General features: G+C 35.6%; 2 protein-coding genes across 2 annotated transcripts; both read right to left on the minus strand.

The window, feature by feature from the left end:
• Positions 1-1,837: 1,837 nt before the first annotated feature.
• Positions 1,838-6,423, minus strand: LOC306991832 (solute carrier family 35 member F4; the record flags this gene model as incomplete). The annotated part of the gene is made up of 7 exons (XM_079600045.1): positions 1,838-2,614; positions 3,017-3,106; positions 3,365-3,557; positions 3,922-4,047; positions 4,140-4,356; positions 5,502-5,814; positions 6,351-6,423. The coding sequence occupies 7 exons, from the start codon at positions 6,421-6,423 to the stop codon at positions 2,367-2,369; spliced, it is 1,260 nt and encodes a 419-aa protein (XP_079456171.1). The 3' UTR covers positions 1,838-2,366.
• A 1,087-nt stretch (positions 6,424-7,510) lies between these two features.
• On the minus strand, positions 7,511-13,399 carry arr3a (arrestin 3a, retinal (X-arrestin)). The gene is made up of 16 exons (XM_079598754.1): positions 13,270-13,399; positions 12,405-12,430; positions 11,170-11,200; positions 10,989-11,049; positions 10,857-10,901; positions 10,490-10,683; positions 10,236-10,295; positions 10,069-10,145; positions 9,853-9,988; positions 9,685-9,769; positions 9,263-9,335; positions 9,013-9,150; positions 8,734-8,817; positions 8,303-8,326; positions 8,168-8,217; positions 7,511-8,045 (listed from the first exon to the last, which is right to left on the minus strand). The coding sequence occupies exons 2-16, from the start codon at positions 12,413-12,415 to the stop codon at positions 8,041-8,043; spliced, it is 1,074 nt and encodes a 357-aa protein (XP_079454880.1). The 5' UTR covers positions 12,416-12,430; positions 13,270-13,399; the 3' UTR covers positions 7,511-8,040.
• Positions 13,400-15,940: the final 2,541 nt, after the last annotated feature.

The raw sequence follows: 15,940 nt of genomic DNA on the forward strand, positions 1-15,940 counted from the left end.
GTGTGTGTGTGTGTGTATAGCCTATGTACACAATAATATCTAGTAGCCTAAACTAGAATATACCTTCCATACTATACCACCCCTTTAAATTATTTTTATGTTCTATATAGAATCCTACATGCATTAACTAACATTACTTATTACATGACTTGGTTAAATTCGAATGTAGAATGCGGGCTGTTATTTCTTGATAACAGACCGTTTCTAAGTATAACACACCGTTGCCATGAAAAACAGAGCGTTGCCATGGACACGGTGTTCTTTAACGGAAGCAATACAATCGTTTTTAAATCAATAAACTTCTTTTTGAATCAATATTTTGTGTCCAAATATTGATTTATTTGGTATGGAAGGTAGGCTATATTATGCCAAAATTAAATAAATCAATTAAATGATAAAAATGAAAACTAAAACCAGATTAACTATTTAAAATGTACGCAAAATATGTGACAAAATTGAGAATGAAATTAAATGATTTCATTTTCACGGGGACAGTGCATCATCCCTGTCAAATTAATAAAAATAATAATATAATAATAATAAAAACCCCTGTCAAATTAAAAAATAAAATGCAATTGGTGATTTCACTTTTCATTTTCACTACAATCTCGAGGCAAGACTGCCAATATTAAAATGAAAAGGCAAACGTGAAACTGCAATTACAGTTTTTTACAAAGCTTTTTATTAACACTCACACAATTATAGTGACACAATTCAAAGTAAAATGTAAAGTTTCGTTGTCATTTTATTTAATCTTTTATCTCACAGGTGTAGTTTTCGTTTTCATTTTCAAAGACAACCTGTATGCAAATTCTATGTTAATGAGTGGGTGGGGCTCAATTACGCTGTTATGTAATACTACTGTTAAGTAATACTAACACACTCTTCTCTATTCTAACAAAAAAAAAAAAAAAAAACAAAAAAAAAAAAAACTGTACGTTGGATTGTACTGTGAAGGGTCATAGCACTTACATACTGTTGGTCTACTGCTAGTTTAATTGCTTCTATTGTTTCTCATTTGTAAGTCGCTTTGGATAAAAGCGTCTGCTAAATGAATAAATGTAAATGTAAATGTAAATGTTATGTGGAGGAGCGAAAATGGCGGTTATGACCAGTAAGTTATAGCAGCAGAATTAAACCAGCTAGCAAACATTTTGGATGATGATGACTTCATTTTGCTTCGAGTTTAATCTATCTTGATACACTTGGACACTTTGCAGCCGTCACAAACTCCGATCTCGATCATCGAGTTGTAAATAATCTAGGTGAGGTTGTGCAGTGCCTTCAGGCAGCAAATTGTCCGGGGAGTGTCGTCGGCCCGGGCCGTCCAAGGTACGACATCCCATTAGAATGTATCTTCTAAACGGTTTTACTGCTCAAGGGATAGCGAACTTCTTCGGAGCGAGCGAGAGAACCATCAGACTGAGGATTAAACAGTATCATATGAGGTAAGAGAAAGTTATAGGAGATTTTGGGCAGCTTTCACTATGTTGAATGGTGAATTTTTATCATTTAATTGATTTATTTAATTTTGGCATCCATAGTAATGCCCTTTTCACAAGATGTAAAATAAGTCTTTGATGTCCCCTGTATGTGAAGTTTTATTTCAAAATACCGCACAGATATTTTTATAATTGTCACTTTTTGAGGGTGAGCAAAAACGCACCATTGTGTGTCTGTTCCTTTAAATGCAAATGAGCTGCTGCTCCCGTGTTTTACCTCACACAGACATGCACTGACAATTTCAAAAACTTTTAGCCTTTTATGTTCAAAACGGATTCGGACAATGATGGAGAGACTCAAGAAGAAGTGACAATAATGCAACAGGACATTTCTGATTGGTAGTTGATGAATTTATGTAGCTTATGTGTAGTTATCTTCTAGTCATTAGTTAGCATATTCTGTCTTGATAATCTATAAAATCGTGTTCAGGGGGCGTGGTTTATGTAAATTCTAGGGTTGGTGATGTCACTAACCCGAGAGGTAGTTTAATTTCTTTAAAAGCAAATATCTTCCTTTGCTTTGAACTTTGAGCATTGTAACTTTGCAGATGTTGTTTATGCTCAAACAGCAACATTACATAGGCTACCAACTAAAGTTAAAAAAGTAAAATCATAAAAAACTTTAACTTTTTTTAAAGAGTGTAATGTTAACTAATTGAACATATTGTAAAGTTGAAACTTTTTTATTATAATCTTATTATCTGGTGTGTAATCTGGTGAATCTGGTGTGTCAGCAGCTAATAAAGACATTTTTAATTTCAAACAACATGAACACAGAACAATGTGAATAGTTGCATTTACACATCAAACACACAAAACGTTTTTATGATGTTATCAGACCAACACTCAATTGCAATGATAGTCTCAGCTGAGTGCCACTATGGCTGGTTTGGGTTTTGCTCGCGCAATCCCAGCAGGGTCCCCTACAGTCTCCTCTCCAAGGACACTGTCCTCTCGCCAGTTTCCACGCCACAGTGTGCTGAGCCAGCGCAAAGTGCTCTCATCCCAGTTTTCTGGAAGCTGCAGCATGAGATACCCAGCTGAGATGATGCTGGCTGCTGCTGCTCGCACATGGCTAATTTGCAGAGTTACGGTCACAAATGTATCTACAGCTTGAGAAAGAGAGAGAGGGCAATAGACTTGACCATGGAAAAATATGCAAGGTGCAAAAACAGAAATTAAATGCTTTACACGTCCAATCATTTTTATACATCTAGGCCTAGAGTGCGGCAGGGATGACGTATTTTTGTAGGCCAAAACCTGGACAAAAGTTAGCATTTTAGCACTTTCTGTCAAAGGTGAATGGGGTTTTTGATTTGGTTTTTGGTTAAATGCCTATAAGGTCAGCAGTACACAAGCTCAAGATACTTTAACATTTTATTCTACAAAAATATATCATGATGAACAAAACGTATGAGATAATCATAAACTCTTGTTGGTCGCAGAGCTTATTTCACATGTCTGTGAGGCTTTAGAAGGTCTATTTTTACGTTTATTTATGTAAAAATACATACCTGCACTCGCTGGGATGGTCAAGAGAATTCCCAGAGAAATTAAACTGGGGTACGTAAACATTCCTCCCAGATTTACCAGCACATTGAAAACTTAGGAGAAAACAGGACACGTTTAAAAAAAAAAGTTATGTCAAATAAAAGTCTGACCTATTTAGTTTTTAATATTTAATAATATTATTAATATCAACAATAAATTATGAAATTAATAATATAATTTAAAATAACATTTAAATACAATCAAATATAACACATGAGTAATTTTGATTTTATAACTTCACAATTTATAAACATTAAATGTGTGCAATCATTATTACATAATGGATCGTGGAAAACAAAAGCATAAGTTACCAAGGAGTAGAGAAGCCATGACACAGAGTTTATCCCAGGGGATGTGCTGAGATGGAGGCCAGTATTCCACATGTGTGAAATAAAGCAATACACACACCCAGGAGTGGAGGACGAAACTACACAGACCCACGCAGGATAGCAACACACTGGCAGGGCCTGGGTGGACATTCCCTACACGCATTCTGAAAAGCACCTGAGACATGAAGCCATCAGTTGTTAAAGTAAAACATTTTTCAGTTGTTAACGCACTTAATTTATCAACCTCACACAGTCTTCTAGAGTTTTGTAGTGAATTAGTCATTTTAAGAACGGATAATTGTTTCGGTTGTGAATGACTCAGATTTGATAACAAATGGGCTAAATTAATGATTCAATGACTCGTTCATAACACAAAATTTGTCGCCACCTACAGGTGCAAATGTATAGTAACTGATTAACGAGACACGGTCAGTCACTAAACGAAAGTGAACGTTTCTTAAAGAATCTTTCTGATGAAAGAATCTTTTTCGGATTCAAGTCACATGGGATGAATTAAAATCCCCACCTCTAGTGCTGACCTTGAATAAAGCAGAAGTTGAAGCTGAGCCAACTCCCAGTGCCACTCCTGTGATTGAGTCGCTGTGAAAACCGTCCCCATAGACCAACATAACAATGCCAGTGATGGACAGGACGGCAGCTACTACCTATAGAAATGAAAATAAATAAATAAATATTTCTGATTGCCTTAATGAATTGCCTTTTACACACACACACGCTATCCTGTTTGATTGCTCACCCTGACCCCCATGAAGCGGTCCTTGAGTCCAATCCATGAAAGGAGGAAAGTAAAAGCTTGGCTGCAGCAGAGAACGGCACTTACGTCCACTTTGGATATGCGGCAAAGCGCCAATAAGTACAAATAACCAGATAAACTCCATAGCACAGAGAATGGAGCTGCTCCTTTCAGAACAATCCTTACGGTCAGTTCTTCACCCAGGAACTGACTACATTTTCTGTACGTCAAAAGAGAATAGAAAGGCCTATAAGGCAACAGCAGGACGTCACATCAAAATGATCGCACAACACTCTCTATCACTTATTCTTTCATAGTGAAATAGGGTAGACTGGGGCAAGTAGTCACAAGAGCTTTATCAGTCATTAATCCAAAAGTCCAATAATACAACAAAGCAATAAGCCCCAAGAAGCCGTGGTTTACAGTGAATTTAGAACAGTTATAGGCACGACGTGGCTTCACGGGGCCTATTGCTTTTATAAAACGGTTAATCCATAAAAATACTTATTTTAATATTAATTTCGGTGTATGTTTGTAGAGTAATTTACAACGCAGCTCAACCAATCAGAATCAAGAACCGGATTTATCAGTTTTATAAATATGTGTTTTCTCTAGCAGAGGGTTTGTAAAACTTAATTCAAAAATCAGGGTTAGAAGTAAATGATCCAAAATGTAAACAATGTACAAAATGTATTTCTTAAAATTTGCATTGGTCAAAACAATGTCTCACTATTGGGGCATGTTGTCACAAAAGGTCAGTAAGTCTGAAAAGAACTTTGAGAAATATTAATTGGAGTAAAAACTTGCCCTGTCAAATAATTAAAAGAATGATTTATTTGCATGTGAATTTTCTGCAACAAAAACCAATATCCACAATTCTTTCACTGGTAAAGATGAATGTATGCAGTTTTATTAATAGAACGGCCTAAACCCCATGTGTAAAAATACAGCTTAGTCAGGACTCTGTGCATGCACAGTGCAATTTATAATAAAGCTTTAACATATCCCCAAATTATAATGCTGAAGGTTTTGCTGTTATACCAACAACTGCAAGCCAGTTTCAGTGATGACTTTGCACTCATTATGGGTTGTTGGCCAGGCATAGATTCATTAATAAAGTGGCAATTTGTTTAGCTGTACTAGAAGCTGGGAGGATTAGAGACTGAAAGCAGCTTGCACTAAACAGCTTTCAGAACATTAAGTCAAAATAAGAATGATATACAGTACAATAATGTTTATTTTACTTGATTTAATTGCTTCAGCACTCTAGCAAATTAATACTGGACTGCCAAACATGCTAATATGAGCAAGTCATGAAGATCATTTAAAACAATCCAGCGTTTATTTCAAATGTTTTCCTCTGACCTGAACTCGGTGGTTGGCAACTGCTTCTGTTTCTCCGTGAGAAGATGACACAGATAGTAGAAGGGAAAAAAGAGAATGTTCCAGATGCTACAGAACCAAATGATAAAGAAAGGGGTGGGATGTTTTATCAGAGTTTCTTTAGCACTGTGAGTACCCCAGGCCCAGGAAACAGCCACAAAAGCCCCTAAAATGAGGCCACAGGTCACCCTCCGTACAGCTCGGAATGGCCATCGAGTGCAGCAACGTTTAGATGGTCTTTCTGCATCAGATTCATCCTCAACTAAGTTCTGTTCCTCGGGATCCTTCTCACTTGCTAAGGAAAACAAAGACGGAGTCATTTAGAGAATTACAATGGTCACCTTTTCCTACTTCTACATTTGATAGATTTCCATACACTCTTAAAAATATAGGTTCCAAAAAAGAGTGATGCCGTAGAATAACCATTTTTGATTCCCCATGCATAGAACCTTTCAGTGAACAGTTCTTAAAATAATTGTTTTTTTCTTAGTGTGAAAAACAGTTCCTTGATATTTAGATTAAAATCTCCCACAAAATAAAAATCTTTGCAATAAAGATCCTTTTGTGCAATGGAAGTCAGGAGTTATTAAACAATAAAGCACACTAGAAAGGACTAGCAAACTTCATCTATCTTGTTTACTCCTTCACTTTTGTTCTCACATACATTACCTCAGAACTCAACACTTCAAAATAGTAGTTACAATATAATTAACTTATGAACACTTGGATGATAAAGGTTCCTTATGGATCTTTATGTGTTAGATTGTCCCAATAACTAAATGATATCAAAACTCCAGTAAACTACGCAGAGATAAAAAAAAAAAACATTACCTGGTGTGGGCAGGTGAAGTGTGATGGGTAGGGGTCCGGAGGAAGGAGATATCTTGGCTGTGAGTTTGTTCATTGTTTGTTGTGCTCTCCTAAAAAAAACCTAACCCTTAGGTCAGGGTTCTGAGCCCCTCTCTCTATGAGCTCGGGCTCTCATACCAGTAATATGCTTTAAGTAAACCCACATGCTAAGTGCAGATTACTACAGATCCACCTGTGATTAAAAATCTAAGGTTTAACAGCTTACAGTCTTGCTAAATGCTGTTAAATCACAATTAGTGATGATGAGTACTACATGAAACTGTAAAAAGAGTGAGAGTGAGGTTTTGCATTGACATTTTTAGTATGATAATAAAATAGATTTATAGATAGATATTGTAAAATATTAAAGTATTAAGTCTCTTAACCCCCATTAACATTACATTGACATCTGAGCTACAATCCAGATTTTGTATCATCATTGGACTATAAAAACACTGATGAGAAGGTTGTAATTATTAAGAACAAGATAAGGGCAAGACAATTTGGTTACGTATCTCCAGTCCTATGCACAAGAATGTTTTTCTGTATGTAAAAAGTGAATTTTCTGACTTGTCCTAGTCATGTGTCATGTCAATAAGAAGAGATTTTCAGTTAGTTTTCTGTCACTGCATACATTTGGGCACTATTACTGGCCAGAAAAAAAGGTAAGCTATTGCTTATTTTGGACACAATAACCTTTTGTGACAACATGCCCCAGTAGCTGTGTATTGTTCTGACCAACAAATAGTCTGTCTGTAAATCATCGAACAACATGCAGCAGTTTGCTACTTCCCTATCATCAGTTGTCAGTTTATCAATTCTCTGACGTTTAAATGGTAAAACTTTACAAGGTCTCATTTGTTAATTAACAAACTAACTATGAGCAACAAACAGCATTAAATAACTTTTGTTAATGTTAGTTAATAAAATGTTCACATTCATGATAGTTCACATTAAATAATGTTAATAGATCTTTTGATTTAAAGAATGTAAGTTGAGGTTAACATTAACTAAGATTGATAAATCAAGCAGAAGTATTGTTTATTAATGTTAACAAATTAAACTCTTTAACCTATATTCACATGTTTACCATTTCGTTTTTTTTTTAATTATACTAATCCATATAAACACAAATGTCCATGAAGGTTTTGGAGGTATTTTATTTGGTTTAATGACTCAAGAGTCAAAAATTCCACACATGACAAAACAAACATTACACAAAGTCACATGAGTTGCTGTGATTTAAAGGACTAGACTCTAGGCAGGACAAGTTAACACAAGCATACATAATGAAGTGATCAAACTCCATACATTTTGAAATTCCTCACTCAGACACACTTTGTAACCTATGGGCTAAAGTATAGGAAAGATGATGACCGTCAGGGAGCACTTTCACCAAGAAGAGGAATGTTATTCCTGGACTGAGTACCTCAAGGCAACCATTCACCCCACACATTTGTCTTCAAGTTGGATTTATGCTTTAACTGTCATTTCATTGCCATCAGTATGACCTAGCGACTTTGCTAAGTGATATTGATGTGTTTTCTTTGTTGTGAGGGACTCCTGGCATTGTCTGAGACACCTTCTTTGCTTAATGGGGAGACTGTGCTGTCTCGCTGTGAGGGAATGTACTCGAGGGTAACGTCTGTCCTGTGGAATCTTACACGGCCATTCAGTCTGTTATAATCAGAGAGGGAGACAAAGAAATTGGGTAAGAGACTTCACAGTAAAAAAAAAAAACACTGGTAGACCACGTTTGGCCATGGAAAAAACGAAGAGCAAAGAGGGTGCTTGTTTACCTTTGGGTTTGGGGTGCATCAGGGTCAGAGGCAGCTCTACTGTCACATCACTGTAAGAAGTAAACAACAGGTTAGATAAAGGCCGTTTCTCATTTCCCATAATGCATTTAAATTGTTTTCTCATTTTTGACCTACCTTGCTGTCAGTCCTCCCAGCAGACTTCAAAAAAAGAGTATAAATGATATACAATTTTAGTTAACATATTGTTATGTTGTGCGTATAAATATATGTTCAAATAATAATTTAGTTTGTGTTTTGCCAGCCCGGTCTCACCCCAAAACGTCATATACTGACGGGTCTTGACCATACGTCAACATACGACGAAAAGGGTACCCCTATAACGTCAATATGAGACGCAGACATAAGCGCACCAGCAGCGACTCCTAGCGGTACCCTAACGCATACCTAAACCCAACCATACCCGAATTGTCACACATGGACGTTAAAGGGTACCCTTTTCGTCGTATGTTGCCGTATGGTCAAGACCCGTCAGTATGTGACGTTTTGGGGTGAGACTGTGTTAGTTTAGCAAACTGGACAGATATCTCAAAGAAAGAAATCCTTACCCTCCACCTGATACCATGAGGTTAACTTTGACCTTGTAGGACACCAGAATTCCCAAAATTTCCTTATCCATTCCTGCCCTTATTCTGAAGAAAGGACGGAAAAGTAAATGAATAATTAGTAGAGTTTACAGTATAGTATCATAGTGAATGTGCTGTATTAGAAGCAGTTCATTACAGCACACATATTTTTATATTTTTTATAACTGGATTATGTATAAGTTTACTCATTTCTATTGGGTGTTCTGTAAAACTTTGTTTGAAGATGAAACAAACACTCACATAGTGGTTGAGGCCAAATTGGTGTCTTCATCTTTAAGCCTGCCGTCCAGTGCCAGGCCACGCTTCTCCTTGTTGGTTGACAGCAAAGGAGTGATCGTGAGGGATTTTTCAAAATTTGCACTCCCTTCTATAGTTTCCCTGCAGAAAAAAATGGAATCATATGGTTTAGATAACTTACAACTGATCATCGAAGAGACCTTCGCTATGGCTGACATACATGCATATCACAGTTAAAGAAAACGACACTCACCCAAACTCTTCAGTCAGCACATTCTTGGTGTATTTGTCGGCTGAGTAGAGAACGACGTCTGTGGTTTGGTCAACTATAGAGAGTAATGGATACAACATCAGTTCATTCAAATATACAGCTATATTTATTATACCACCCCGTTGGAATGCTTGACTATATATATATTTATATATATATATATATATATATATATAACTTAAATAATCATCATAAAATAACTTGAATCATTATTTGATGTCCATTTATTGGAAGTAGTCATGTAATAGGATAATATACAGTCAAGTGGTCATTATAGCAAAATAAGTATGGTACAATAACCCTGTGTCAGGTGTTATCCTTTGTAATATTGACAGGATTACTCAACATAACCTGTTACACATGCAACTTGTGTATCACTTGAAATTGCTTTTGATCAATCTCACCTGTAACCTTTATTTTTTTCACAACTTTGTTTGTCTCGTTCTTGACCTTAATGTTGATGGGGATGGGATCACCATGGTAGTAGATCTGTCATCAATGGGAAACAGACACATGAATATCTTCCCGATTTGGTAAATATCAAAGCATGCAGTGCATCATCGTTTACACACTTCCTTGTCCAGAGAGGCTTCCAGAAGAACAGGCTTATCAGACATCATAAAGCTCTTGCAGATCTCAGCTTTCTGTCCGGATCCTGTGTTATCAGGAGCGAACTGGATTTTACGAATGATAAGGCGGCAAGTGTCCCTGAGAGAGACGACAGAAAAAAAATATTTGTAAAAATTGTTTACGGGATAAATGTGCAAAATAACTTGTTACACACTCACTTCTTGTCGACTTTCTCATCGGGGTCATCGGCTGATTTGGCCACGTAGGCCTTGACCTCAAAGTCAACACCGCAAGCCTGCAAAAACAGAGCCATGAGCAAGTCCATTCAGCGCATTTCCATTTGAAGATAATATTTTGAATTCGCTCTCATTTCATTTCATCTCACCTTTCCTTTGTCATCTGGGCCAGGCTGAAGCGTGACAGAGCAGGGGAGGTTGGTAGGGATCTGAATGAAAAAGACAGTTCATTGACACATCAGTTATATGAGGACATTTTCTGTGACAAATGGTGCACAAATTATAGTTTTTATTTATAAGGGGTGTGTAAACGTATTACTCCTAATCATTGTCTGTATTATTTAGCTGTGTTATTCACAGTGTAAATGAATGATTCTGTTGTTGGTGCTGGCTGATGACTTACAGTAAAAGTGAAGGGATGGCCCTGCTCTCCAGCTTTCTTTAGGAGAGTGTCGTGCATCTCTGTCAGGGTGGGTTTGTGGCCAGCATTAGGGTATATCTGTATGTGCTGAATCCAGATGTCTTTTCTGAAGGAAAGCCCAATCACATCCAGGTCTTCACGACCATAACGGAAAGCGCAGGCCAGCTGAATCCAAACTGCATGAAGGAACATTAAACATTGTTTTTTTATTTGTTCTATTGTCTTAAATTCATTTTCATCCTTTTTTAGAATTTTTTTTACACAATCATATAATTTTAAGTATTTATTTAATTTGTATATATTTATATACTTGTTATAAAAAATAAAAGAAACTTCATCCTGACAATACCTTTTCTGTCTTCAAGGTCTGCAGGGTCGATTTTCACTACACCCTCTGTTTAGAATAAGAAACAATTCATATTTAGTTGTTGGATATTACCTGTTGTCTGTGTTTCAAAAATAAATGCAAGCAGTTTCTCACCAACAGTGTCAACTGACTCAACATGGTCAACAAAGTCTCTCTTCCCCAGGTAGAGAGTGAGCTGAAACATAAACAGTGCATTACACTCATTTATTTCCATGTAAATATGAAAATTCATGCATGCATCTGTAACAATAAATTCAGAATCAACTGAAAGATCTTCAGTTAAGTTCAGTCGTACCTGGCCATTTCCACTGGTCTTTTTGTAAACTCTGAAAACACAAAAAAGAAAAATGTGAATAAGGAACAGTAAGATGGTTGATGGTGTAGTAAACACTGATAAAAACAAGATCAAATTAGTAAGATATATATATATATATATATATATATATATATGTATGAGTCAGGCATTACAGAGTTGTAACACTTACAAATTTGATCTTGTTTTATCAGTGTTTACTACACCATCAACCATGTATCTTATTAAAGATTTGGAAAATCTTTAATAAATTGTTTTGGTATTGAAAAGCACAACAAGTCTAATGCTATACACAATGTATATATATACACACACATTGCAGAGGGTGTCAAAGAGGAGTGAGCAGGGATCACTTGTCCTATTAGGTCTATACCTCAGGTATTAACCTCTCAGCAATGTATCTGAGTTTGCAGGTTTGACCTTTTTGCCCCAAGCGTTCATCTTGTTGTTAAAGCTTAGTATTTTAAGACACTTTAAGGCCAAGGCCTGAAATGCCCTTTGCTATTAATCCAGGCTTCATGAATGGAGGCAGCTTGTGTTTACTCCAAAGAGGATGTCTGGTAATTGATTGTGACTGCCGGCTTATGACACGTTCATGCTGGACTCAAATCAATGTTCCCAATTGATGAGATCTATTCTAAACTTTCAAGAACATCCTCATTGTGGCATGTAAAGTAATTGTTTTTTTCTCTCTTACTATGAGAAGCTTCTACTGTAATGTTTGCCATCCTGTCCTGTCCTGTCTTGTCCTATCTTATCCTACTTAGAGATGACTTATAAAGTGGTTTGTTAATTTTTGATTTCTCAAATTATTTAAAATATATATATATATTTTGTTGTTGTTGTGATTTGCACTTTGGATGGACCCTTTGTCATTTCTTAGACATAACCCGACAGGCCAATATTTATTAAGCACATAAAATTGGAAAGTGACAAAAAAAAGCATGCAATAGGCCTAATAGAAAATATAAAAAGAAGATAAAAATTAGTTACTTAACTAATACTTGGTATACTATGGTGAAAAGTATGATCCAGCAATGTTAGAGGTTGCTATGCATAATTTGCTTTTCGGCTTTCTCCAAATATTTAATAAATTGTTTTGGTATTGAAAAGCACAACAAGACTAATGGTAAATAAAACAGTAAAATGTATTTTTTTTTGTATGAGAGCAGTGTGACAATTCTCAAAAGTGAAAGCATAAAGGAAAGAATACTCACTTGTCTGCCATTGTACAAGGATTTTCCTGAAATAAATAAAATAGGAAATTGAATTTTATTAATTTTTATGAAAAAACAAAACAAATGGCTCTCACTGCATGAGTGTTTATGCGTGTATGTCTCCCCACTCTTTATTGCAAGAGCAACACTCTTTATTCTATTTTAATAAAGAGTGTCTCTTTATTGCAAGACACTCTTTATTGAATGTAATGATAACAGCAGAGCAGCTGTTAATCCTATGTTTTTCTCAAACAAATCTTGGCACAGAGATAAGCCTGTACGCCATTGCTCATCCAGTGAACTCCGATACCTTGATGTAACCCTCTCTATATATGCCAATTTATGGGCTTTAAGCTAATTTCTAAATGCAAATTGGATGGAAAGGATATATATTTGACTAAACCTAACATGAAGATAAATCATACAGGTTGTGAGCACAATATGCCTACATTTTAAATAAAAATTATCAAAGTAAAAAAAAGCTACTAGAGGCTGTCAAACACTGTGCATATAATGGCCTTTATAAATGCAAATGAACCATGTGGAGACCATTTAGATTGTTCTGCACAAATCTAATGTGTGTAATGTCTCTCAGCTGTAAATCTCCAATGCACATCATGAGGTTCTTAATGCTCATCGTTGTCCAATATCAATTTAGCTGATTGAGTGACTCCTCTGAATGCAATCAAATATTGGTTGTCCCTGCTGATAATCTGCGAAAGAGAGCTAAATGAACTCAAGGAAGTACATTTAATACTGTACTAAAGACAATAGTGTCCTGCTCTCTTTTGTAGGGTGATAGGAAGAATTGTTACCAGAATACCCGTTACTGAACTTTTTGATGTAAAATTGATTGAGTTCTTACCTGTTGACTGTTAGGGTGATCTGCTCTCTCTCTTTGGTAATCCGCAGCCCGTCTGGTGTAGTCGGAGAGTGCGGATGAGACTCCGGGGCGCAGGGTTTTATACTCGGACCTTTGCTCTGATGGCTTGTGCTCCTCTGATTTAGATGCCGTTGTCTTTCTGTCAATCCAATTAAACACTTAACATGCTATTTAGGGCTACGCAATGTTTATAAATAAAAATAAAAATGGGGAGTTACACCAAAGAAATACGTACGGGAAGCTTGCAATGGTTTAGTCTAAAATGTATGTATTACATTTGTATGTATGTATAAATGTATTAAACAAGAAAACAAGAGAAGATAATTATGAAAAGAAGAGAATTATGGTGGACTGGATTGGGACAAGGTTATGCATCTCAATTAGTCAGATTTACAATTGACTTGAAGCAATAAATAGTTTTTTGTTTTTACTTTGTTTGTTTTTTTTTGGTTGAATTTTCAGTGTATTTTTCAGCTTTATATCAAAATGATTTGTCATAGCCCTTGTAATAGTAGGTTATTAACAACCAATAAGCATGTGGAGCATTGTCTTCACCAAACCATCAAGTTAAACAAATTTATAAATTATGTACTCTGCTTTACTCACCTTTCAAATGCTAAACAATAAAAACAAGGCAAAAAAAACAAAACAATTTAGCATGAGGACAAAGCCAATAAAATAGGGTCTAACCAGAGGTGCTTGTAAGAATTTACAGTAGCATCTAAATAAATGATGGTAAAGTATGAATTTTATAATATAATATAATATAAATACATTTAATTTATTTTTAATATACATAATCTTATAGTACAAAGACATTGTATAAAGTTCAGAATTAAGAAAATTGTTAAAGTATTATGTCAGGAGTCTAATAAATTTGTCTATGCTAATCGGATAAATAAACAAACAAATAAATAAATAAACAAACAGTAGAAAGTGAGGCGAAGACCTCGTTTAGTCCTATGAAATGTCCATCATCGCCTAATTGAGCTTTTTATTTAACAAGGCCTCACGATATAAATGTAAATAAAACATTCATATAAAAGTCAAAGCAATTGGAACATGAGCAGGACACTCACACCAGCAAATATTACACAAAGCGGAATGGGTCAAACTTCAAAACAGTCGTGAGTGATGTCAGGACCTCCTCTGAGATACGATTTGGTAGACAAAACAAAGTGGAAGGCCTAAACATAGACCATTCACCCTGTACCTTAATATAGACCTGCACATATTTGTGTACACAATTTTAGATAGAAAACAGTGTACATATTGTCATGATTTCCATTATTAATCATTTATTTGTTCTTTTTCAACTTATGCCTAAAATGACACAACATTGTATGTTGGCTGCTTCATCATCATCATCATCATCATCATTCCTTGAAAAATCAAGGAAACCCAAAAAGAAAGACAATAGTATAGGGATAAAACAGGAGTCTTGCTGCTCCAGATGGCCAACAGGCTTGGGAACCCATTGACCGCATGGGCACATAAGCCTTTCCTTATCCGAAAGCTTTTTGTGTTGAATGATGTTCCTTAAATTGTTTTCTTTATTATTTTAATTATATACTTGTAATCCCCACACATTAAAGGTGCTTCCTTGCACAAAAGGTGTATGTAAGCTTATTATGAAATCCCAATTTGTCCAACACCAGGTAAATCTCTTAACGTCACTGCTCACTGAGATGGCTTTTCCCTCCATCTGTTCCCTCCTATCAGGTACTAGCAGTCCAATGACATCGTGTTTATGAAAAAGCTCTTGACCAATCCCAGGAGTTCAGAAAGAGCAATCAGATGGCGCGTGTTTCGCTGGTCCATGAATTGGCACCCTAAGGATATTTCTTGAGCGTAATCCACTTATTGCTAAGAATTTACTAAAATAGCTACAGTCGAGTCAAAACATTAAGTTAAGAATCTTTATTTTAAGGACATATTAAACAGCATCAAATTATCAAAGCATTCTTTAATAAAAAGTGTGATAGGTTAATTGATTCACTTAAACCTTTCTTATATTAGGGACATTTTGATTGCAATGATGTAACTAAAGAAAATTACACAAGCATTACATAATCAACCTCCATATTTAAAAATGAATAAAACAAATTGTAAGAAAATAAAACTAGTCAGTAACACCTTAGTCCCTTACTTCGAATATCCAAGGTCCATTTTTAGTTCAAAGTGTGAAGACTTAGGATTTAATCCAAAGGTAATTACAGAAGAGCTCAGGGGCGTCTGTAATTACACTTTAGGAAGGGAGTGGGCAGGCTTGTGGAGAAAGAGGTAAAGCCCAGGTAACAAAGTGTCAAAGACTGTAGTGCACATAAAGAATGACTTATTTCTAAATAATCACAGAATATATTTTCGAATCCTTCTGAAAAATAATTAAGTAATTTTTCACGTTTTGTATCCTTCAAACAGGATTGTATAATATTTTTTTATTCTAAACTTTACTGACTTTTCTAACCAGCTACAGACCCTTTTCAAACGTGCTTGAAATAACAGAGCAGATTTGTCTTTGAAATGAATTAACTTTGAGTAATGATCTAAAGTTATGTTAATGAATGACTTAAAGTGGATCTACAAATATGTCATACACATCCTCCCTAGATGGCATCTGGATGATTACTGTTTGCATAAAAAACTCACTAAC

This window comes from Phoxinus phoxinus (genome assembly GCF_949152265.1).
Source record: "Phoxinus phoxinus genome assembly, chromosome: 23".
Taxonomy (NCBI): domain Eukaryota; kingdom Metazoa; phylum Chordata; class Actinopteri; order Cypriniformes; family Leuciscidae; genus Phoxinus; species Phoxinus phoxinus.